This window comes from Adiantum capillus-veneris, chromosome 20 (assembly GCF_014529385.1).
Source record: "Adiantum capillus-veneris isolate H3 chromosome 20, ASM1452938v2, whole genome shotgun sequence".
NCBI lineage: Eukaryota > Viridiplantae > Streptophyta > Polypodiopsida > Polypodiales > Pteridaceae > Adiantum > Adiantum capillus-veneris.
The window spans coordinates 151,683,187-151,708,746 of NC_140950.1; the positions used below are offsets into that span (position 1 = coordinate 151,683,187).

Below are 25,560 nucleotides of genomic sequence, written 5' to 3' on the forward strand. Positions count from 1 at the left end.
TGATTCGACACTAGCCCGGCGGAGTTCCGTGCCTAGAGATATTGGCCCCCAAAGACTGGCTCCCCTTTTGGTATTTCTTTTTGTATTAATCTGTGTTCAAAGTACAAAAGTGCGGGCAGGCGCTCACACTCAGACTCTGCGTCCAGATACTCTGAGTTGTGAGAGGCCTACCCGCTTATTTAAAGTGTTTAGAAAGGGCTGCTAAAAGCAGAGCCCAAAAGCCTCAAAAGTTGTCCCAAAAGGTGAAAATCAAAAGCTTGAAAAATAAAGCAAAAGAGGCTTTCCCTCTCTCTCTCTGAACCCCCTTACGTAGAATAAAGCAACAAAGGCCCCTCTCTCTCATCATTTGCATAGCTTAAAGCAATGCCTAAAAGCAGCACCAAAAACTGCCGTAAATCACGCCGAAAATCGCGGGATCCATACAGCCTGCCACGCGTCAGGGCCTCTGCAAATCGTGGCCCTTCGTGCTACAGCCAGCCACGTCACCATTTGTGTGTAATGGGCAGCTACGTCATCATTGTTGTCCGACACCATATGTGTGTGTGTTGTGGCACGCCACGTCACCAATTTGTGACACTCGCCATAGAGAGTGGGGCCTTTGGTGGAGGGTTTGCCAACATTCTAGTGTCGTATTCTTCTCTCTCTGTCTCTCAATCTCAGTACCTTCATGCACAGTGTTTACCCACTTTGTTTGTGATCATTTGCACTCTCTCACTAAAGGAACGGAAGGCTCTCCCTTCTGTGAATAAAAGAAACCCTTGCGCACAGTTCAGAGCACTCATCTTGAGCAAAGTTCAACATTCACTTCCGCTGCACCTTACATAAGGTGTGAAACCGAAGGATGTTTTCTTTTGAACACTAATTGTAATTTTCTTTTTTTTTGCTTGTACAAACCAGATGTGGATTGATCTATTGGCGGTGTAAACAACGAGAAGACATAGCCTAGCAAGGTATACATGTTGATTATAGTATGGGGCTATACATGAGAGAAGGTACAAACCAAGACTACATTGATATAAGTGATTTAACAACGTAGTCAGACATGGTTTGGTTGATTATGCTTCGTCGGCATGCTATGGAACCATGTATGTCCCTTGTAGAAACCAACACTAGATTGATGTCATGCAAGGTCACTCGAGCAGTCTTGCACTCACATCAAACCAAGACTACATTGATATAAGTGATTTAACAACGTAGTCAGACATGGTTTGGTTGATTATGCTTCGTCGGCATGCTATGGAACCATGTATGTCCCTTGTAGAAACCAACACTAGATTGATGTGATGCAAGGTCACTCGAGCACTCTTGCACTCACATCAAAATTGCTACAGACCATACTTGTTAGGTTGCAGCGGAATGAATGTTGTTTTTTCTCAAGATTAGTGATCTTTATTGCTCAAGGTTCCTTTTAGTTCTTAGGGAAAGAGAGAGCTTTCCGTCTTGTAGAGTGTTGTGGTCACGAACAAAGTGAGTGGATTGTGCGTGCAAGTGAATGAGACTGAGAGAAGGAGAGAGAAGAGATACGACACCCGAGAGGTTGTAAAACCCTCCTCCGAAGGCCCCACTCTCGTCGGCGAGAGTGGTCTACTTGATTGCACAAAGGTGTACAATGCGTATGCAATGGACTATGCAACTTGGTCTATGCCGATGACGACGACGGTGACGACGACGACGGTGACGATGGCTGAAATCTGAGATCTTGTAATTGCTGAATTTCGGGACTGTTTCGGTGGCTGAAAATGACTGTTTTGGCTCCGTTTTCTTGGCTGAAAAATGAGGTTTCTTAGGGCTGAAAACTGATGGTCTTTACCGGCTGAATCTGCTACACTTTAGGTGAATAATGCCGGTCTTAATTTGCTTCTGAAATCCAAAAACGCAAGGGGCTGAAATTGGTCCTTCTCTTGCCGGGGTTCTGCAAATGCAAAAACGCTACACTGATCTGCTGTGTCGTGATGACGCCGGGGCTGATCTGCTGTGCACAAATCGCCAAGGCTGATCGGATGCAAAAACGCTAGGTCTTCTGTGGAGAAAACGCGAGAGTAGTCGCGGGGGTTGGTCTTGCTGAGAAGTTGCCTGTTGAGCAAGGTGCTCCTGCTGCCTCTTCTCCCATTTAGTGCTAACTTGGGTTTGCTTATATAGAAACTTAGCAAAATTGCCCTACCTACTTTTGTTGGAAAGTCACTTAAAAATAATAAGTGAAAATCCCAATAAATAGGAAAATAGGCTAAATGCACTGGAAAATTCCCCTAACTGATGCTAATGGATTCTGATGGGAATTCCGATGATCATGTTGTGTGCAACCGGAGGATATGCATCTATGCTAAGTGACTGGGCATGCACGGTCTGCGAATAGACTCACAAAAGTGCCAGATCACTGCTAATCTAGACTTGACTGAACTGACTGAACCCTGCTGTGGTGTCGCTTGTCTACGGACACATAGGGTTGGGATGTGTCACGTGACATCCCCTCCTTTTCAAAGTGAGGTACTCGTACCGAACTATATGGCGTCGAGGGAGATCACCAACAGCATCCAGAATCCTGGAAAGGACTCTTCGTCGGCCCACTCTGATGTGTGGGTCGTGCGGTACTTGAACTTCATAAAGGTCTGCAACGCTTGCTTCTTTGGGCCGCGCCGAAAGCGACTCAAAGTCTTCTGTGGCTCCTTCAATGCTTCAACTTCGTCTAGAGTCCTGCTTCTTCCGTCTTCAAGAATCTCCATGGCTGAAAATTCCTGAAACCATCTCCAACAAAAAACCATGAACATACCCATTCCATGTAAAGTGAAGGAAAAAAATCTTGTCTTTCTCAAAGACTGTGTATGCAATGTAGATGAACATAGAGACGGAGTGACAACCCGTTCATCAAACACATCCAAACAATGCGATCGAATCTTTTCTGTTTGATTAAAAACAATCAACTGTTGCAAATCACAATGGAAATGCCCATGCTTGGTGCTCATACAATCATGTGCTCTTTCGGAAACTGTGTCATGCCAAGGAAGCGACATGGAATGTGACTTCCTTACATACAAACTTTTCAACTTTTCATGAACAATCCCCATACATCCGTGCTCATCCATGAGAGAAACGTGCTCAACATACAATATGTCATGCCTAGGAAAAGGGATCACATAACAATGCTGACTAAAATACAGGAAACCTTCACGAATGAAACACTCGAACAATGCGTGCATATCAATCATGCGAACACACAATACTTCCTGTGAGGGTTCTTTGGACCAAGGCTCGAGAGCCAAGATCGCTTCTTCGGGATCTATCGAATCTTTTCGTGGGGGATCTGTGGACCTCGACTCGAAAGCCAAGATCGATTCTTCCTGAATGATCGAATCATCCTGTGGGGGTTCTTTAGACCTCGACTCGAAAGCCAAGATCGGATCTTTGTGATTGATCGAAACTACAACGAGGTTAGTTTCGCTAGGAAAAGCATGAACTAACACATCATCCTTGTGAACAATCACATCTTCTTCATGCAACTCATCATGCTTGTGAGAAATCACATCTTGATCATGCAAATCATCATGCTTGTCATTGGCATCCAAATCATCATGCTTAGCAATATCCTTCAAATCATCATGCTTATCTTTGTCATCCAAATCATCATGCTTGTCATGCAAATCATCATGCTTATCATGGTCAATCAAATCATCATCACGCTTCACACAATCATGCAAATCCTGTGTGTCATGCTTGGGAGAAGAAGAGACTGAGACAGTCTCCTTTCCCCAAATCCCTTGCATTTGTGCCTGAACTTGAGAATAGTCGCCAAAACTCTGTGTTTTGTCGGTCGCTCGGTTCTTGTATTGCTTTTCTTTCTGCTTTGTCTTCTGTGTATCTGCGATCCATTTCTGCTTCTCTTGCTTTGGCTGCCAAGCGTGCTTGCTCGCTCTTACGCGCTATGGCTACCATTCTTTCTTGGTACTGACGCTCTATGGCTACCATCTTTTCTTCATAGTCACGCTCTATTTTTGCTTTTCATTTGGCATCTCTTGCTTTGTCTTCTAACTTCTTGTCAATCATCCTCTTGTCGAAAGCCTCCATAGGAGTTAGTGCAATCAGTGTCGTAGATGGGGAAGGGTGAGAAAAACCTCCTGGTGGGGAAATTCTTCTTCGCCTCTCTCATGCTCATCACTTCCAAGCGAAGTATCCATTCCGCTTCGAGTGATGATCATTCTGAAGTCGTAGGTTCTTGTGGGTTCTTGAGGGTTCTTGGGTTCTTAAGTTCACGAGGAACTTGGGTTCTTGAGGGTCTTGGGTTCTGAAGTTCACGAGGAACTTGGGTTCTTGAGGGTCTTGGGTTCTGAAGTTCACGAGGAACTTGGGTTCTTGGGGGTCTTGAGGTTCTTGAGGTCCTTGATTCACGAATGAAGGGTTCTTGAGGTTTTCTTTCGCTTGCAAATCGCGTTGGAGAAAGATCTTCTCTTCACCCGAGTTCTAACCTTTTCTGCGGACGCACCCCTTGGCGGCCTTACGCTCACACCAAGGTTGCTTTTTCCCACCTCACGTCGATTGGCCGGCCGCTGAGTACACGGTCCGCTCTCAATGAGTGAAAAGAGACACAAAGGGGGACTGGACAAGCCCTTCTTTCTTGGGATTCCTGTCACTCTTCAACAAAACACGATAAGGAATCGATACGCCCAAGTAAACTTGGGTTCATGCGACCACAACAAGCAAAAAAATTCTTGTGGTTCTTTCCTTCAGTAATGCAGAACACTTCCAAAGCTCTGATACCAATGTTAGGTGCAGCGGAATGAATGTTGTTTTTTCTCAAGATTAGTGATCTTTATTGCTCAAGGTTCCTTTTAGTTCTTAGGGAAAGAGAGAGCTTTCCGTCTTGTAGAGTGTTGTGGTCACGAACAAAGTGAGTGGATTGTGCGTGCAAGTGAATGAGACTGAGAGAAGGAGAGAGAAGAGATACGACACCCGAGAGGTTGTAAAACCCTCCTCCGAAGGCCCCACTCTCGTCGGCGAGAGTGGTCTACTTGATTGCACAAAGGTGTACAATGCGTATGCAATGGACTATGCAACTTGGTCTATGCCGATGACGACGACGGTGACGACGACGACGATGACGATGGCTGAAATCTGAGATCTTGTAATTGCTGAATTTCGGGACTGTTTCGGTGGCTGAAAATGACTGTTTTGGCTGCGTTTTCTTGGCTGAAAAATGAGGTTTCTTAGGGCTGAAAACTGATGGTCTTTACAGGTTGAATCTGCTACACTTTAGGTGAATAATGCCGGTCTTAATTTGCTGCTGAAATCCAAAAACGCCAGGGGCTGAAATTGGGCTGAAATTGGTCTACATAGGACTGGATATGTAGACGCAACTTTCCAATGATGGGTGTCACAGCCTCTGTATGGCCAGGACATGCCAAACCTGCCTCTGTTGTATACCCCATCTCTTCAGGTCTGATTGCCAACTTTGAAGCCAATTGTGGGGAAATGAAGTTGGCTTTGGCACCTGGATCAAAGAAGATAAGCACTGTTTGATCCCTGACCTTTCCCCATGCTCTGCAAAGCTCACTTGCATCTGAATTTGGCTTGTCGCCCACCATATCTGGCACTAGACCAGCCATGGGCTTCTTTCCTTTCTTGTCTTCCTTGTCATCAGAATCAGCTGGCCTTTTCTTTGTAGGACAATGGTAAGCAATGTGGCCAGGCTGCTCACATATAAAGCATTTGTTCTCTGTCCTCGGGACCTTCTTTTGCTCTTCTGACTTGCGAGGAAAACGTCTTTTCCATTTCTTTGCTGGTCCTTTTTCTGATTCAGCCGTAGCTTTGTCTTTCCCTGCGTTGGCTGACTCCTGAGTCCCTTTAGGAGCCTCATTGGGAACGTGCTTCTTGGCTGAATTTTTCTTGCCTGATCCTGCCTTGACGCCAGTGTTAAATTCACAATCTTCTCCCTTGAGCAAACCATTGCCAGTGTTTGCTACCTCGATGAGCTGCGTCAAAGTAGTGACTTTTGTCTTCGTGCAGTATTTTCTCAATCCTTTGGGTAGGCCACAACAGTATTTTTCAATCTGTTCTGTCAATGGCACAAACCTATAGGAAGTTACTGGAGGTAGAGCTTTCCAAAACTTCTGATTGTAATCATCCAGATTTCTGCAAGTGGCAGCATTTAGCTGGTGCCATTCTGTCATGACATCTGCTTCGAAATCATCAGATAACCATGCTGCTGCAAAAATCTGCTTGAAGTAAATCCATGTGGACGGAGCTTGCCCTTGAAGCAATAAAGTTGTCCACCATTTTCCCGCATTCCCTGTCAAGAAAGTGGCTGCCTTGCGGACCTTTGAAGCCTCTGTAAAGTTTCCCCCTGCATAGGCCTTGTCAAATTGCTGGAGGAATGAGAGAGCCTTCTTCCTGTCATCAAACCCTGTAAAGGTCGTGAAAGACACACCTTTGCCACCTTCTTTGTACGGAGTTGGTCTCTCCAGCGGCGTTAAATTGTCATATGGAAGTGACTGAAACATGGGAACACTATTAGGGTTCATCTGTGTTCCTTGGCCGCTATTAACTTGACCTAGAAATGCCATATTTGGCTGCTGATTTGTAATTCCAGCCATGCCAAAATTTGCCTGTGGCATCCCAAATTGGCCCTGAGTGCTCTGAAACCCTGGTTGCATACCCATGACACTGTACATGGGGTTAGGCATCATCGTTTGAGCACCCCCAAACACTGTTCCTCCTGACGTCTAAAACTGATTTCCAGGTGCATGACCAGCCATGCTCTGGAATACGGATCCACCTCCAAAATAGCCAGGGTGTACTGAAGGTGGTGGGAAGACCTGTTGCATAGCCTGTAGGTTGCTTCCCTGCCCATTAGAACTAGCTATAGGCTGCTGAAAGGTGGCGGGCTGAACTGGTACTGTCACCAGCGTGTGACTACTATCTATCCTTTTTGTTGATTTCTTTCTTATTATCTATTTACTTTCACTTTTTGGAAACACCCCTCGGGAAATCTAACTGCCCTGCATTGCATAGCTAGTGTGGAACTGTCCAGAGGGAGTCCAGGCCTGAGGGCAAGAGAGCACTAAGGTTGGACAAGGACTATGGTTAGCCAAGTGGGGTCATTGACTAGCCAAAGTGGAATCCTTTGCTACAGAGGCTACATTTCAGTTTTGGATGTGGCCGCAGTGTACAAAGAGGGTCGGATGACCTAGAAAGATATAATGGCAGCATCTCCTAAAATTTAGGGAACTGCTATTTTGGGACCTGAAAATGTCTTCGCGTCATTACGTGCAGTTTGACATGGGGATCATTTTGTTACTCTGTGGCCAAGTCAACAGAGGCTGCAGGTGAGATATTTTTAGACCCGAGGGTCTAAAGCGGGAAAATGCACAAATGAGTGACACTTGGCACTCTGAGGCCAGTTTACTACTTATAGAGAAGGCAAAAACGTGATTTATAGCTGGGAGGCTCATTTTGCAAGTCTCTGTCACAGGTTAAGAGCTATGGAGTGCTTGCTTTCCCTCTTATGCACAGTGCGGTGCCAGGAGTGATGCCCTGCACGCTACGCACTGCCCTCTCTCTCCCCTTTGGCAGTATGTTATGCCCCTCTAGTGGGCTCTTCATTTGACCAATGTACAGTTGTGTGGGTTCATGCGCGATTGCCGAGGCAAGAGCCTCTTGCACAGGTACTGGATTAGCTAGCGGCTAATCCCCCCGCAGGTACAGGTGAATTCGGAGAGGTTTCACGCCAGAAATCTCGTCCGATTCAAAGGGCAAGTAGCCCTACAGGTGCGGGAGCTCGAGGACTTGCTAGGGATGCGACCGGCACGCGGAACGGAGCCCGAAACAGTGAATTACAGCCTGCTGTGTATTTTTGCAGGTTTAGGGTTTTGGCCCTAAACGGACCCTAATACCCCCAGGAGGTTCGGGGACGCAAGGGGACCGCTGTACAGGCGATCTGGAGCATTTTCAGGGCTGAAAACAGAGAATTCAGCGTGCTGCAGATTCTCGCCAGGTTTTGCAAAGTGCCCGTATGCGTCGGGAAAGTCAGTCAATGCGTGGGAATACTGACCGTGAAGGGTTCTAGTACAGTTATGCTGCCGAAATCGGGCTGGAACAGTGGAAATTCAGCCGAGTTTGTGCGGGGCAGCTTGTAGGAACCACAGCGTTTATTCCCTCTTTTGAACAATAAAGAAATACCGAAAGGGGCGCCTAAGTTAGGGGCCAATCTGGTGTCCGTCTACTCATACAGGTGCAATCTAGCAGCCTGTATCCCTCTCCCCTTTGTTGTGTCTTGAAAGTACAGGTAAAATAGACGACTAATAATGGGTGAAAGCTAAATCAAGGTTTAAAGTAAAGTCTACCGCCCTTTTTGGATTGAACAGGCCGGTTTCATGGTTCCATCGACGGGATTAAATCACTTTTTCCCATAGAGGTGAGCCTTGGTCAGTTTTGGGCTTGAAGACACAGGGATCATAGACCAGACACAGGGAATTGTAATTATGGCTGACAGACCAGATGATGTGACTGAAGAGGTTTCCTCTTCACAGGGTCAACAGACACATGAAGTGGGTGAGTCCTCAAGACCACCACAGACTGATGATGATATATTCAGGACCCAGTTGGCTACTGCTGTGGCTATGTTCACACAAGTAATGCAGAACCCAAGGTTTTTAGCCTTTCTGCAACCTCCTGTTCCGTCTCAGCAAGTTGGGTCACTGGATCATATTCAAAAGCCTGTTAAGGCTCGAACACAGGTGATTCATACCGCACAGTCAATGGAAACACCTGTACACTTGACGGAGAACATGCAGTCTCCACAACGTATGCCTAAGGTGCAAGAACAGGTGGCTGAGATGCCAGTTTTTCAAGCTGTACCAATTCAGCCCGCCACCTTTCAGCAGCCTATAGCTGGTTCTAATGGGCAGGGAAGCAACTTACAAGCTATGCAACAGGTCTTCCCACCACCTTCAGTACACCCTGGCTATTTTGGAGGTGGATCCGTATTCCAGAGCATGGCTGGTCATGCACCTGGAAATCAGTTTTATACGCCAGGAACAGTGTTTGCGGGTGCTCAAACGATGATGCCTAACCCCATGTACAGTGTCATGGGTATGCAACCAGGGTTTCAAAGCACTCAGGGACAATTTGGGATGCCACAAGCAAATTTTGGTATGGCTGGAATTACAAATCAGCAGCCAAATATGGCATTTCCAGGTCAAGTTAATAGCGGCCAAGGAACACAGATGAACCCTAATAGTGTTCCCATGTTTCAGTCACTTCCATATGACAATTTAACGCCGCTGGAGAGGCCAACTCCGTACAAAGAAGGTGGCAAAGGAGTGTCATTCACGACCTTTACAGGGTTTGATGACAGGAAGAAGGCTCTTTCATTCCTCCAGCAGTTTGACAAGGCCTATGCAGGGGGAAACTTTACAGAGGCTTCAAAGGTCCGCAAGGCAGCCACTTTCTTGACAGGGAATGCGGGACAATGGTGGACAACTTTATTGCTTCAAGGGCAAGCTCCGTCCACATGGATTTACTTCAAGCAGATTTTTGCAGCAGCATGGTTATCTGATGATTTCGAAGCAGATGTCATGACAGAATGGCACCAGCTTAATGCTGCCACTTGCAGAAATCTGGATGATTACAATCGGAAGTTTTGGAAAGCTCTACTTCCAGTAACTTCCTATAGGTTTGTGCCATTGACAGAACAGATTGAAAAATACTGTTGTGGCCTACCCAAAGGATTGAGAAAATACTGCACGAAGACAAAAGTCACTACTTTGACGCAGCTCATCGAGGTAGCAAACACTGGCAATGGTTTGCTCAAGGGAGAAGATTGTGAATTTAACACTGGCGTCAAGGCAAGATCAGGCAAGAAAAATTCAACCAAGAAGCACGTTCCCAATGAGGCTCCTAAAGGGACTCAGGAGTCAGCCAACGCAGGGAAAGACAAAGCTACGGCTGAATCAGAAAAAGGACCAGCAAAGAAATGGAAAAGACGTTTTCCTCGCAAGTCAGAAGAGCAAAAGAAGGTCCTGAGGACAGAGAACAAATGCTTTATATGTGAGCAGCCTGGCCACATTGCTTACAACTGTCCTACAAAGAAAAGGCCAGCTGATTCTGAAGACAAGGAAGACAAGAAAGGAAAGAAGCCCATGGCTGGTCTAGTGCCAGATATGGTGGGCGACAAGCCAAATTCAGATGCAAGTGAGCTTTGCAGAGCATGGGGAAAGGTTAGGGATCAAACAGTGCTTATCTTCTTTGATCCAGGTGCCAAAGCCAACTTTATTTCCCCAGAATTGGCTTCAAAGTTGGGAATCAGACCTGAAGAGATGGGGTATACAGCAGAGGCAGGTTTGGCATGTCCTGGCCATACAGAGGCTGTGACACCCATCATTGGAAAGTTGCGTCTACATATCCAGTCCTATGTAGATGCTGAAGAATTTTACATCATGCCACTGGACGGATGTGATGTGTTGTTAGGTATTCCTTGGTTATTTCGTGTACAGGGAATCATGGATGCCTACAACAAAAAGATCACTGTACAGAGCAGGGGAAAGACTCACATTCTGGATGTAAAGCTTAAAGGGGAGTCTATTCCTACTGTATCAGCTTCTGCTATTACTTCTGTAATGAAAAAGCATCTTTCTGCGTACTTGGTTTTTGCACGTGAAGTGTCAGATTGTGATGAATCAAATTTATCTGTGCTAGATAAAGAAAGGTCAATGTTTTTACAACAGTATAGTGACTGTTTTTCCGATTCATTACCGTCTCAATTACCGCCAGAGAGACCCGAGGACCATGCGATAGATTTGGTGCCAGGCAATAGCCCACCAAATAAGCCTCCGTACAGGGTTAGTGCGGCTCAGCAGAAAGAGATAATGGGCCAAGTACAGGAGTTGTTAGAAAAGGGGCTGATTCAGCCCAGTTCATCTCCATTCTGTTCTCCAGTGTTGTTGGTGCAGAAAAAGGATGGCTCATGGCGTATGTGCATCGACTACCGTGCACTAAACAAGAATACCATCAAGAATAGGTTCCCTATACCTAGAATTGATGATATTATGGACAAATTAGAAGGAGCAGCTATGTTTAGCAGGATAGATCTAAAGAGTGGGTATCATCAGATCCGCATTAGATCAGAGGATGTGCACAAGACTGCTTTTAGAACAACGTTTGGCCTTTACGAATTTTTAGTGATGCCCTTTGGTCTCACAAATGCTCCTGCTACGTTTAATAGGATGATGGACAGAATTTTCCGTCCACACCAGCAGTTTGTTGGTACGTTCTTTGATGACATGATAGTCTATTCAAAGAATGAAGAGGAGCATAGGCATCACTTGGCCATTGTGTTCAAAGAGCTACGCAGTCATAGGTTGCTCATCAATGCAAAGAAAAGTGAGTTTTTTCTGGAAGAGATTCACTTTTTGGGACACATTGTCTCAAAGGACGGTGTCAGAATGGATCCTGCAAAAGTTGAAGCGATCAAGTCATGGCCAAATTTGAAGACGGTGCATGATGTCCGAAGCTTCTTGGGACTATGCTCCTATTACAGAAGGTTTATCCGAAATTTCGCTGAGATTGCTTCACCTTTACATGCTCTTCAAAAGAAGGCAGTCACCTTCAGATGGACACAGAAAGAGATTTCAGCTTTTAATCTCTTAAAGGAAAAGATGACTTCAGATCCAGTCATTGTGTTGCCGGATCTTAGGAAGTCATTTGTGGTCCAGTGTGATGCCTGCGGTAGTAGCATTGGTGCTGTGCTAATGCAAGATGGCAGGGTAGTAGCCTATGAGAGCAGAATTTTGCAAGGGCCAGAGATGACCATGCAGGTCTATGAGAAAGAGTTACTGGCTGTGATTCATGCGCTCTTAAGTTGGAAACACTACCTGCTAGGTGCAGACTTTGTTGTCCAAACGGACCATCAGACCTTGCGATACTTCTTGACACAGACAAAGTTATCTGAGAAGCATATGCGATGGGCAAATATCTTGTCCATGTTCCATTTTCAGATTGTGCATGTGGAAGGCAAGAAGAACGTTGTGGCTGATGCCTTGTCTAGGAAGCCACAAATTTCAGGTGTGTCAATTCCTTATCATCATGAACTTGATGATATGAGAGAACAGTATGCAAATGATGAAGATTTTGCAAGGGTCTTCGAGCAACTAATGGATGGACAACGTCATGAACACTATCTTCTTAAAGACGGGTTCATGATGATGCATGGCAGATTGTGTGTCACAAAGCCATTGCGACGCAAAGTTATGGAAGAGAGTCATGTCCCACCGTATGCAGGGCATCGTGGTATCGATGCTACAGTTAAAGCGGTTGAGACATTCTTCTATTGGCCTACATTGAGAAGGGATGTGGATGCCTTTGTGCGAGAATGCCTAATATGCCAAAAGGTCAAGTTTGACAGGCAAAAGGCACCAGGGTTATTGCAACCACTACCTATTCCAGATAAACCATGGGAAAGTATTGCTATGGATTTTATCTTTGATCTTCCAAGAACGCAGACAGGAAATGATGGTATTTGGACCATTATTTGCAGATTCAGCAAACAGGCTCATTTTATTCCTGTCAGGAAGAAGATAAAGCCAGATCAGATGGCACGCTTGTTTATGAGCAATATTTTCAAGTATCATGGCATGCCACAGTCGATTATTAGCGACCGTGATCCACGCATGACTAGTTTGTTCTGGAAAGGCTTGTTTGAGAATATGGGTACCACGCTCAAATTCTCTTCGTCATTTCATCCTCAAACAGATGGGCAGTCAGAAGAGGCAAATTCTATTGTCCTAGATCTGCTGAAGTGCTATGTGTCAGAACATAAAGGAAAGTGGGAGCAGTATTTGCCATTGGTGGAGTATGCATACAATAATACAGTGCATTCATCAACTGGCAAGGCACCTTTTGAGATAGTTGAAGGTGGCAAGAAAATTCCTCCCATACTGCATACAAAGGATAAGATATTTGAAGCAGATAAGTATGTTCAAGACATGGATGAAATGTACAAGAACGTCAAAGTGGCCTTAGAAAGAACTCAGGCAAAGCAAAAGAAAGCAGCTGATCGTCACCGTCGTGAAGTGGTATATTCACTTGGTGATTGGGTGCTTCTACGGTTTGAAAAGGCAAGGTTAAAGAAGATGAAGGGCAAGGAAAGACTCTTTCCAAAGCTCAGCATGCGTTACTATGGGCCTTTTCAAGTGTGCGACATAATCAGTGATGTTGCATATAGGCTGAAATTGCCTGACAGTTGGAAGATTCACAATGCGTTTCATGTGAGTCTTCTCAGACCCTATGTGGGTGATGTGCCAGAAGATATACCAGCTGAAGATCAGCCGGAAGTCGAGGAACTTGACGAGATCTTGGTCCCTGAACAGATTTTGGCACACAAAGAAAGGAAAGTGAAAGGCAAGGTTGCTAGGCGTTACTTGGTAAAGTTCAGAAACTATCCACCAATGGATGCTAAGTGGATGGAAGAAGGTGAACTTGCAGAGTCACCAACTGTGTTATCACTTTACCTGGAAGCCTTCGATTTGCAACCTACCTTGACCCCTTGAGTTTCAAAGCTAAATGGATTGTCAGTGTGACAATGGCTTCTGAAACAAATGATGTACATGGTATTTAAAGTGAGCTCAAATCAAATACCTGTTACATGAATGTTAGAGCTGTACAGATTGTCAGTTTGGCAATTGCTCTTATGGAATGTCCAAAAGTTTGGTTAGTGCTATAGAAGTGAGTATTTCTTGTCAGTCTGTCAAGGATACAGTGATTGCTTCTATTAAAGAGTACATGTGTAACTGCATTCTTAAACTGTCGGTTTGGGTATGCTCGAAAGTGTTACGGGATCCAACGTGTACTATAAGACAGTGGCAAAATGTGCAGCTACCATTTTGTCATTGGAAAGTTAGTGACTCAAAGCAATGGCAGAGTGCGAAGCTACCACTATGTCATTGGGACAGGGTTCACACGCAGGCAATACATGAGTCGACGAGGTGTTGAATACACCAGGGTTGACAATGAGCATGTATGTGTCGTATATGTGTCGACATGTGTTGAATACATCAGTGTTGACAGTAAGCATGGACGACATAGATGCAAACGAGGACGTTTGAGATTTCAAGAGGGGGGTATGTCACCAGCGTGTGACTACTATCTATCCTTTTTGTTGATTTCTTTCTTATTATCTATTTACTTTCACTTTTTGGAAACACCCCTCGGGAAATCTAACTGCCCTGCATTGCATAGCTAGTGTGGAACTGTCCAGAGGGAGTCCAGGCCTGAGGGCAAGAGAGCACTAAGGTTGGACAAGGACTATGGTTAGCCAAGTGGGGTCATTGACTAGCCAAAGTGGAATCCTTTGCTACAGAGGCTACATTTCAGTTTTGGATGTGGCCGCAGTGTACAAAGAGGGTCGGATGACCTAGAAAGATATAATGGCAGCATCTCCTAAAATTTAGGGAACTGCTATTTTGGGACCTGAAAATGTCTTCGCGTCATTACGTGCAGTTTGACATGGGGATCATTTTGTTACTCTGTGGCCAAGTCAACAGAGGCTGCAGGTGAGATATTTTTAGACCCGAGGGTCTAAAGCGGGAAAATGCACAAATGAGTGACACTTGGCACTCTGAGGCCAGTTTACTACTTATAGAGAAGGCAAAAACGTGATTTATAGCTGGGAGGCTCATTTTGCAAGTCTCTGTCACAGGTTAAGAGCTATGGAGTGCTTGCTTTCCCTCTTATGCACAGTGCGGTGCCAGGAGTGATGCCCTGCACGCTACGCACTGCCCTCTCTCTCCCCTTTGGCAGTATGTTATGCCCCTCTAGTGGGCTCTTCATTTGACCAATGTACAGTTGTGTGGGTTCATGCGCGATTGCCGAGGCAAGAGCCTCTTGCACAGGTACTGGATTAGCTAGCGGCTAATCCCCCCGCAGGTACAGGTGAATTCGGAGAGGTTTCACGCCAGAAATCTCGTCCGATTCAAAGGGCAAGTAGCCCTACAGGTGCGGGAGCTCGAGGACTTGCTAGGGATGCGACCGGCACGCGGAACGGAGCCCGAAACAGTGAATTACAGCCTGCTGTGTATTTTTGCAGGTTTAGGGTTTTGGCCCTAAACGGACCCTAATACCCCCAGGAGGTTCGGGGACGCAAGGGGACCGCTGTACAGGCGATCTGGAGCATTTTCAGGGCTGAAAACAGAGAATTCAGCGTGCTGCAGATTCTCGCCAGGTTTTGCAAAGTGCCCGTATGCGTCGGGAAAGTCAGTCAATGCGTGGGAATACTGACCGTGAAGGGTTCTAGTACAGTTATGCTGCCGAAATCGGGCTGGAACAGTGGAAATTCAGCCGAGTTTGTGCGGGGCAGCTTGTAGGAACCACAGCGTTTATTCCCTCTTTTGAACAATAAAGAAATACCGAAAGGGGCGCCTAAGTTAGGGGCCAATCTGGTGTCCGTCTACTCATACAGGTGCAATCTAGCAGCCTGTATCCCTCTCCCCTTTGTTGTGTCTTGAAAGTACAGGTAAAATAGACGACTAATAATGGGTGAAAGCTAAATCAAGGTTTAAAGTAAAGTCTACCGCCCTTTTTGGATTGAACAGGCCGGTTTCAGGTACAGCTTGAAAGACTAGCATCTCAGCCACCTGTTCTTGCACCTTAGACATAGGTTGTGGAGACTGCATGTTCTCCGTCAAGTGTACAGGTGTTTCCATTGACTGAGCGGTATGAATCACCTGTGCTCGAGCCTTGACAGGCTTTTGAATATGATCCAGTGACCCAACTTGCTGAGACGGAAAAGGAGGTTGCAGAAAGGCTAAAAACCTCGGGTTCTGCATTACTTGTGTGAACATAGCCACAACAGTAGCCAACTGGGTCCTGAATATATTATCATCCGTCTGTGGTGGTCTTGAGGACTCACCCACTTCATGTGTCTGTTGACCCTGTGAAGAGGAAACCTCTTCAGTCACATCATCTGGTCTGTCAACCATAATTGCAATTCCCCGTGTCTGGTCTATGATCCCCTGTGTCTTCAAGCCCAGAACTGACCAAGGCTCACTTCTATGGGAAAAAGTGATTTAATCTCGTCGATGGAACCATGTAACCGGCCTGTACAATCCAAAAAGGGCGGTAGACTTTACTTCAAACCTTGATTTAGCTTTCACCCATTATTAGTCGTCTATTTTACCTGCGCTATAGTGACACAAGAGAGGGGAATCATAAAATGTGGCATAATAAGCAGGTGACCAATACAAAAAAGCCAATGACGTTGCAAATTTACGCTTGTTGATTTCAAGCGCCAGATGACCAGCAATCAACTTTTGGATCTTGCTTTTGATGGCAAACACTTTTAGAAACTATTTTTAAGGTGCTTTTATACAGGCCAAAGTGCCTTTAAATATGAGGCATTGCCTCAATTATAACACTCAGATTGTGAGGGCGTGGTTGCAGCTTTTAAATAGCTCTTGATCGCTTGATAAAGAGATACCGCCAAAGGCCGTGAGAACCAATACTGGCTTGAGCAGAACTCCGCCGCGGCTCTCGAAACAAACTCTCCTAGGCGCTATAGACATACCATCGTCCTCAAGACGTATTAGCACACAACTATCACAGACAAGAGGGGAAAGGAGGGGGGGGGAGGGGGGCTTTAGTCTCACTAAACTGTGATGTAAACTCTTTTTCTAATATACTCACATACAACAAGCCTAATGTTTAACGGACACCAATTGCAGTTTGGGTGAAACCTTGTAAAGTTATAAAGTAGGGTAAATTAGTAGTTTAAAAGTCAACGTAGAAAAATTCATGACGATCAAATCTTTTGCATAAATGATAAAGCAATTAGCTCATCCTTGTGAGGACATTGGCTACGTCTACTTTTAAGAGTCATCACAAGACCATAATGTGTTGTATATGGCACATCTACTTACTTAATTCATAGACCTTGCATTCATTTGTTTTATTCTCTAAGAGCCTATTGAAGCCACCTTGCACCTAATCTGTTTATTTCATGCCTAGCAACGTTGTAGACAACATGTGGAAGTATTCCTTCCTCGGCAAAGAAAGAAATCACCAGTAACTACAAATGCCTAACTCCACGCATACGTATAATGAGAATAGTTGAGATTGGAAGCACCATATCATCAACACACACAACACAAAGAAGTCCCTCAATCTCAAATACATATCCAATAAGCAAGCTAGAAGAGTGCTTCAAAAACTATGAGGGTTCCACTACTTTGGACATTGTATGTGTGAGTTGAACTACATATTTGCCATCGAATGAGACAATTGAGAAACGATTTTATAATGGTCACAAGAGAAGTCAAACATTCAGTATCATTACTGCCCCTCCCCCAAATTCAGATAAACTGTGTACCTCTCATGGGGCAATATGGTCTTCTCTCTATTGAACTGCTGCAACCAGTCATCATCTTCATTGTCCAAATCATACTCCACAAATTCAGAGGTCTCACTCCTTGCTACATATGACAATAAAATGCTGACCCTCAACAACAAACTAATAAACACAAGGAACCCTGAGGCTTAAGACTCAAAACAAGCATATTCATTGCATCATAGAGATTGAAACCGTACCTCCTCGTCCACGCACATAGGATGAGGGCTGCACAAAAGTGCGTAAATAGTCTCTTTCATAAGAATCAACAATAAGAAATTGAGGTGTGGGAATTTCTCCAGCTTTGCGTTTTGTTGTTGGCGGGGCAACCTACACCAGATGGAAAAAGCATTGGCAATGTAAGCAACCAATACCTCACCTTGCAGTTATTGCAAAATAGCCATGTTAAATAAATAGATGGTAGATAAATACTTTTTAGTCTCAAAAATTTATTTCCATAGAGAAAATTACCGGCTCGATTTCAGAGTAAGCAATTGCATTGCAATGCAAAGAAGCACGCGATACTGCTGCAGCTTCATCGATGTCCAAGTCCTTTACAGATTTAACAATAGGAAGCTTTTTGTGAATGTCCAATGGCCGGGGCCTGAATGGCCTACTCATGTCCTCTCATTACCCTATGGGTAACCCTCTCAGCAGGGCTCATTCCAGCGGCCTTTCAACTCCAGTAATGAGAATTGGTTATATGCCCAGTCCCACATTTGGGAAAAAAATAATTGGCTGCAATTTCTAAATTGCAATCATCTAGACTTCTTCCAATTAAAGAGCATGGAAGTCGATTTCAGTCCAACTCTGCTAGTTCACAAACAGTCCACTCCTTCAATGGATTTTCTTCAAAAATTCATAGCCAAACAAGCTGTACATGTCGACATTGTGTCAGGCCAACATGACCAATGAAAACCTGTTACTGAACATGTCCTTCACATAGAGTTGAACATTGGAGCTGCCCCTTTTGCAAAAAGGTATGCAGCTTTATATGTGGGTAGTTGTTTTCAACTGGCTAGGCTTCAAACTCTGCAGCTCAAATCCCGATGGCCGTCCAATAAAACCCACTGAACCCTAAAAATCAAAGCACCCTGACGAGGACGAAGCGAGCATTCACCTCGAGCGATGCAGTAATGTCCCGTAACTGCGCAAAGTCCCCTGACCTTCAAAAATCAGAAGACTTCGACAAACCCTAATTCCGCAGACGTGAAACCCTAAACGCAAGTAGACGCGCAAACACCATAAAAAGTGATTAAGAAAAGCTCAGGGCTCTCTATGTCACTATGTACGCGACAGGGAACGGTCACGCTGGAAAAACACAGGTAATTCGAAAAAACAAAGAAAGAAACATGAGTCGAAAGGTAGCGGCGAGGAAAACAAGGATCTGCAACAGGAGCCCAATAAAGCTAGCGTCGGGGCCTGGCTATGGCGACGACTCAGATTAGGGTTTCGCAGATCAAAAACGAGGGTTTTTCAGAAGAAAATTAGCAAAACAGCACAGTCAAAGCTTGCATGCAGCGAGAGCGAGAGAGCGTACATACGATTACGCCTGCATACATACGGTGTTCGCAAAGGACTTTAGCATAGTAATCAAATTGTAGAGCCGTTGCTCTACACCGTATACTACGGTTTAAGTGAACTAGCTATTCGTTTAAACTGGGTAGAGCATTTGTAGAACATAACAAGATATACACAAATTGACTTCAAGCATCTAGCACTGAAGTAGACAAGACCGTCACTAACTTGCCAACTGCGGCATTGCCTGAGAGGCATATACATTTTGAAAATCTTATTTTGTTGAAAATGGATAAAGCATCAATGTATTGCGATAAGAAATGAAGTGCTTTACTGACCTGCAATGTTGTACCGATGCTTTTCGATTGTCCAATCTGTAGTTAGGCTACAAAAATAGCTAATGTGAATAGTTAAACATTTCTTCTTGTAATGAATCGTCACAAATTGAAAATGCAAAGTATATAGTGCACGTCATGCAAAAGTATGGTGAAGAGTTGGCAATGTGGTATCTCCAAAACTTATAAGAAACAAAATTCATGCCCTGCCCCATAGCATTTATGTGTCATGTGCCAAGCAAACGCATAGGCATGGGAAACTGGATGCAAATAATGAACCTTGCGGTGTTGTCGAGCTGGAGTCGTACTTGTGCAATTGGAATGTGTGAATATATGTCCTTTCTGTTAGACACAAAATATGCATTCAGATAAATACAAAAGATGTAGGATATTGCCTTAAGCTTAAAGAGAAGCAAATCTAACTTTATGTTCTATGTCAAAGTTCCACTACATAAAGAGTTATGGCTGCTTTTCTATACGCATCTTGCAAACCATACTTGTATTCAATTAAAATTTGAACACGAAAAACTGGCTTGTATGTGCACTAATGCTCATATGGCCTTGTTTTGGTCTATTTTTTGACTGAGTACAATCTAGCACGGGGTTTTTATGCACAGGTTTGGGTGAACGGAGACATACTCTCTTATGCCCCTTTGTGATGTGTTTTATCATCTGCAATGGGTTGCAATTTAGATCATGCTATATGCAACAGGGATGAGTTTTGTAAGGGTTTTTTTATGGGCTGATTTTTTGTAAGATCTATAGACCAGTTGGGTATCGTACAAGCGCCCTGAACGGGCTTTGTGGTTGCTAAGCCGCCTGGTCACCATTGAGCTAGAGCATGTTGATTCCTTTGTGGTCTTAAGACTTCTATTGGTCAGTTTGCATGAGGGCCCTAAGTTCTGGTATGTGAGACAACTTTTATTTGAATGCAATGGTGTTGAGGGATACATTTTATGTTCTCATCATCTCTGCCACGTGATCAGTGTCGCCATTGCTTGGAGCATGACACCATCGTAGAGCTCTCTTGCATAAGTAGACTAATTGTGATAAGCTTTATCCAACCTTTTACTTTTGAAAGCCACATGTCTACACCTAAAAGTGGTATTGCACCAATTTCCCAATCAATGGTATCTATTTCTAGCACAAAGGTTTGTGTGAGGATTCACAATTCTTAGCACAGAAGCACCATTCAAAGGTACTTTGAGCTTATCAAATCTACATTAGTGCTCCTAGCCCCAATTGAAAGCACATCCTTGAGCTTTTTATTTGTCTATCATAGGACTTCTATTCCTTGATATATTTGCCGTAGTAGCCAAGAAACCCAAGGACATTTTGCAATTTCTCTAAATTGGTGGGAGAAGGCCACTTCAAAATGGCATTAGCCATTGACTTAATCCATCTAGACACCTTTCTCATAAAAAGCATGACAGGTCCTAGTGTATTTTTGTCTCCAAAGGCTCACACTTTCTCTCTGTCTCACATACCTTGTGTTCAAAGAGCATTGAGAAAATGTTACGAAGATGCTTTGTTAACCCTCATGGACACTCTATCACCTATGACATCCTTATTATTTATTGGATTGAGACATGGACCAAGCTTGTCGGTCCAATAGGTGTGTAGGTGATCGTCGATGAGAGACGCACCATTTGTCTTACTTGTACAATAGTTTTACAACGATCGGCCACTGTGGGCGCCCATGTGTGAATGGATCAAACTCTTATAAAAGGTCCATTTGACCTAAAAATCCTCATTCTTTGAGGTGCAAGCTAAGAAGTGCTCTCGCTCCATCTCTGTCTCCTTCTCCTTCGTGTGCTCATGTTAACCGACAAGTCAGACAGTGGAGTCAGCACTAGGCGAATAGGAAGCTTGGGGACTACCCAACGCCACCTATTGCTTGGTGTTGACCTTGGTGTTAAAGTCATTACAAGAGGCAGTTGAGTCAATAGTGGGCGAATAGGAGACTTGGGGACTGCCCAACGCCATGTATCGCTTGGTTTTGACCTAGACATGACATGTGACAGTGAAGTCAATAGCGGGAGAATATGAGGCTTGGGGACTGCCCAACGCCACCTATCGCTTGGTGCTGACCTTGGCAAATAGGCATCAGCACATCCACGGACATTACATTGTGTTGAGTCAAGGACCGGGCTTGTCGATCCAATAGAAAAAAGGTAAGAGTGATCGCTGATGAGAGGCGCGCTCTAACTGAATTTTTTAAGGGTTAGTTGGCTAAGCATGGGCGCCCAAGTGTGAATGGGCGAGCTCATATAAAAGTCACCTAAACCTAAAAAACACTTATTCTCTCATTTGTGCAATTGAAGAGTGCTCTTGTTCCATCTCCATCTTCTTCTTCATCTCCTTGAGTGTGTGTGTGTGTGTGTGTGTGTGTGTGTGTGTGTGTGTGAGAGAGAGAGAGAGAGAGATTGAGCATTACAAAGGCATGACGATGGCGAGACGGTTGAGCGCGGCACGGTGATAGATCGCTCTTCTTCGCGGCGAGGAATCCTCCACAAAGGCGAGGGTAGGGTGGTGAGTGACACACCCTTGCTCTCTTGAGCTTGCTAGATTAGTATGGTTGTGTGCTTGCAGCCATTTGTGGCTCGCACACAATGTACGGCAAGTCCCTTGCATTGACACGTGAGACAAATGCACACATTTTTGGCACTGCTGTTGGAAAAATGCCCCGCATTAAGCTCAAGTATCACTCTATGATGCTTTGCGGTGCATTATGAAATGTAGGAAAGGTAGAGAAAGAAGGTGTGTGGCTTGTTGAGAAGGATTTGTGACCTTTGTTTTGTTGTAGTGTACTGTTTTTGTTAATAAGGTGTTGCAATGTACTCTGTATTCTGTTCATAGCGTGGCTGCGGCGAACTTATCCCAAAAAAACCAAAAACAATAAAAAAAATAATGAAAAATTTTAAAGGTAGGACTGGGATTGGGAATATTTCCCAGGCCCAAGCCCAAGCCCACGCTCAGGCTCAGGCCTTAGTCACCCTTTAGAATTACTTATTTTAGCCTCACACGTAAGTAAAAATCGACCCTTTTGAGGACCAATGGAGCTTCAGATAACCAAACGCTGTGTTGTAAAGCACACCATGACCCCCTGAGCGATACGCTCGTTCTGAGGTATCACATGCTCTAATCGAAAAACCGATCATTATAAACATAAAAAAACGAGTGAAAACGAGGTGCAAAACGCCTTAAAAATTAAGCAGTTAACCTTCGAGGGTATTCACCGACGCTTGCAGGGTGCCAAAGGCACATGCATCTACGCTCTGGTCGTATGCTAGAGGCCGAGCAACAAGCGATCACTTTGACTTACGCGAGTTCTCAATACCCATCTACCTTAGGTTCCGGGCCCTCGGCGGGGACCCAGGGTAGTGCCACTCAGGACCTGCATATTGCATCCAGTGACTCTTCCTCTGACTACAACATCATGGAGGGTTACCCAATGTCTAATCCTGATAGCTCAAGCAAGGACATGCATTCCATGGGCCAACGGTCCGCGCCGAGCATGCTTAGCCGCTTGAAGGAAACCTTTAGTAGAGCCACTCACTCCGAACATGAGCTAACGATGTAAATGAGGGGGAGGAGATCCCACAAATCGTAATAGTAAACATGTTAGGTGTAGCGCATATAACCTCTAGCGATAAAAGAGAGGCAAACCTACCAAAGAGTGAAAGTGATGATACCTCAGGGGATTGTGACCAACACACCTCAGAAATGGAATCTCAAGGAGAGATTGATTCATGGCTAGAGGAAATTACCAATGAATCAAGTCAAGAAACTAAACACTCAAGGCCTAGTACAAAAGCCTATGGTGATTTGTCCAAGAGTGAAGAGGGTACAAGCAAAGACATATCAAGCGGGTCTGATTCAAACATAACCCAAAATCGCAACCTCAGCAAGAAAAGAAGGTCATACAAGAGACGACGATATCAAGCAAATGTGCGTGCTAGAATAAATGAAAAGAAATTTACCGCAGAGGCCAACCTTGGAGTTACACATGCATTCCACATTGAAACAAAGGATGATTGGTTGGACTCTGACACACCTTTATGATACCCTATTGAGCTAAATAGCACCTATGGAAAGTGCTATATAACGCCTTATTGGACACGGGTGCTAAGTATAATTTGCTATCATATGGGGTGTGGTGTTAGTTGGGAAATCCACCTCTATTTGAGAGTATTATCCAAGTCAAGGGTGTCAACAAGAAAAAAACTGCAGTTTTTGGAATCTGACACACTTTTGTCAGTTATGACAATGCGGCTGTAGCTCAAGACTTTTTGGTCATGCCTGCTGGAACTATGGAGGGTAATATAAACCTAGGACGCACGTGGATGATAACCACCAAATGCACTATTGATTGGGGGAAGGGGGTGTCACAACACAAAAACCACCTCTTAGTCCTGCCACTCAAGCCATAGTCCTTGAGATATTGCCTCTGAAGGAAATAAAACCCAAAGCATTGCATGTCCAAGAGGTTGAAACTTATGTCCCCATAGCCAAACTCTCTAAAGCTTCAACTGTTGTAGTTGAAATAAAGCTTGAGACACACAAGACCCATCCTAATATAACAAAGAAAACATACAAGTGGGTCCCTAAATCTTCTGTAGCTACCATAGCTAGTGCTAAAGGACAGGAGCTTGGTAAGAGACGTACCACTCGCCCAAGGAAAGGTAAAGAAATGTTGTGTTGGATTCCTAAAAAACTATTGGAAGCCCAAGTCTACTATGAAAGAAATGATCAAATCTGAGTGCCAAAACGTAAATTGTGCTCTTATCTATCACCTAATCCATGTGAGCCCCATCCTGTAGCTCCAAAACAAATTGAAGATCGCAGAAAGGAAAAAATCACGGAATACTACTCACCCGCTGCAGAGCTAGTTTGGGTATCGAAGAAAGAACGATTTGTTCCACCTAGCTTAGGAACAAGGATGTCAAATGAAACTTCTTGCTCTTCACGTAGTTCCTATACAAAAATAGAAGCTTTGACACAACCTCCACCTACCATTGTACATATCCATACAAACAAGAAGAGTTTGCACCTCCTGTTGTAAGTTCACCACCTACAACAACGTTGCGAATAAAATCATGGGAGAGTACTTTACCACCCTTGCAACTAGATGAAACACATAGGATGGTCGAAAACTATTGGTTAAAGTCTTCACCCATAACAACTTGGAACAATTGGTTTCAAAAGGTGACGACATCATTCCAAAAGGTATGATCTACCTAAGGAATGGGGGAGTGTTTGCTGACATCCATCATTCACTTGCTTCCCTCTCAACCTTCCTCCCTGACCTCTTAATCTCCAATCTTAGGGAATGTATATATAAAGCCTTATACTCACAAGACAAAAATAAAAAAGTTAAAAGAGCAAGAGCCACCAAACAATAATCTGGAAACCTACGAGTTCTACACACAACAAAGAATCATAAAAACACACACCAGGACATGACCTTTTGACACAACCCTTATAATATTTGCTCTCTAACCATCATCTATCTGTGTGTACGGATATGGATAGTACGCTAGAGTCATCCTCTCCTGCCTTGGGTGAGAGGTACCCTCGTTATTTCTCGCAAGTGTTTCACATGGTCTTCCTGGTGCTAGTCTGTGAATGGGATTTGGTAGGTACGCTAGCATGTGAGAGGAATTTTGAGGAGTTAGAATGGCTGATACATCTCTTGACCATGATTGATCCATACTTAGTAGAGTGCGTCTCTCCCATTGCACAAGACTAACCTCTTGACCAAGATGAGTATAGGCGTCTGGTGACCTTCTTAGTAAACACTGGTGCCCCTAATGATGAAGACAATTTACATGATTACACGGATGCCACATATGGTCTCATGGATGATGAATTTGTTTTTCTCGACGACCAGGATAGGGGTTTAGCCTCAGGGTTCCCCCCCAATATCTACAATATCCTATTCCCTTGACTCTCTAAGGAGGAGTGCAAATAATTAGGTTAGGATTCCTTATGTTTTTTAATTGTGTTCAATAAGGGTTGGTGCCTATTCCCATTGATGTGCCTCCCAGAGGTATTCTTGTGTTTCATAGTGTGTACATCAATGTGTTATTGTTGTTAGGATTTGGACCTTTATGGAATCTTTCTCTCATTGACTCTTCAAATCAAGCGCGATCATCAACACAAACATGTGTTTCTTATCCATTAACATTGCCCTTATCTTTTTTGCATCTATGTTTGTCTGCTTTAATTGTGATTGGCAGCATAATATTCATCACATTTGCTTAGTACCAAACATTAAATTCAATGTAATTTTTTGTCATAATCACTTATCTAGGTTGAAAAATCAAGCAGTCCGACTAAGCT

At 44.3% G+C, this 25,560-nt stretch overlaps 1 protein-coding gene across 1 annotated transcript in view; it reads right to left on the bottom strand.

The window, feature by feature from the left end:
- LOC147433411 (enhancer of polycomb-like protein 1) overlaps nucleotides 1-18,922 on the bottom strand; it is a 74,056-nt gene extending 55,134 nt beyond the window's left edge. Inside the window, exons 1-3 of the mRNA XM_086492980.1 lie at nucleotides 17,834-18,922; nucleotides 17,563-17,692; nucleotides 17,345-17,447 (exon numbers count right to left, since the gene is read on the bottom strand). Coding sequence (XP_086349106.1) covers nucleotides 17,345-17,447; nucleotides 17,563-17,692; nucleotides 17,834-17,983 — 383 coding nt within the window. The 5' untranslated portion in view covers nucleotides 17,984-18,922. The remainder of the gene's footprint in view (nucleotides 1-17,344; nucleotides 17,448-17,562; nucleotides 17,693-17,833) is intronic.
- Between the last annotated feature and the right edge of the window lie 6,638 nt (nucleotides 18,923-25,560).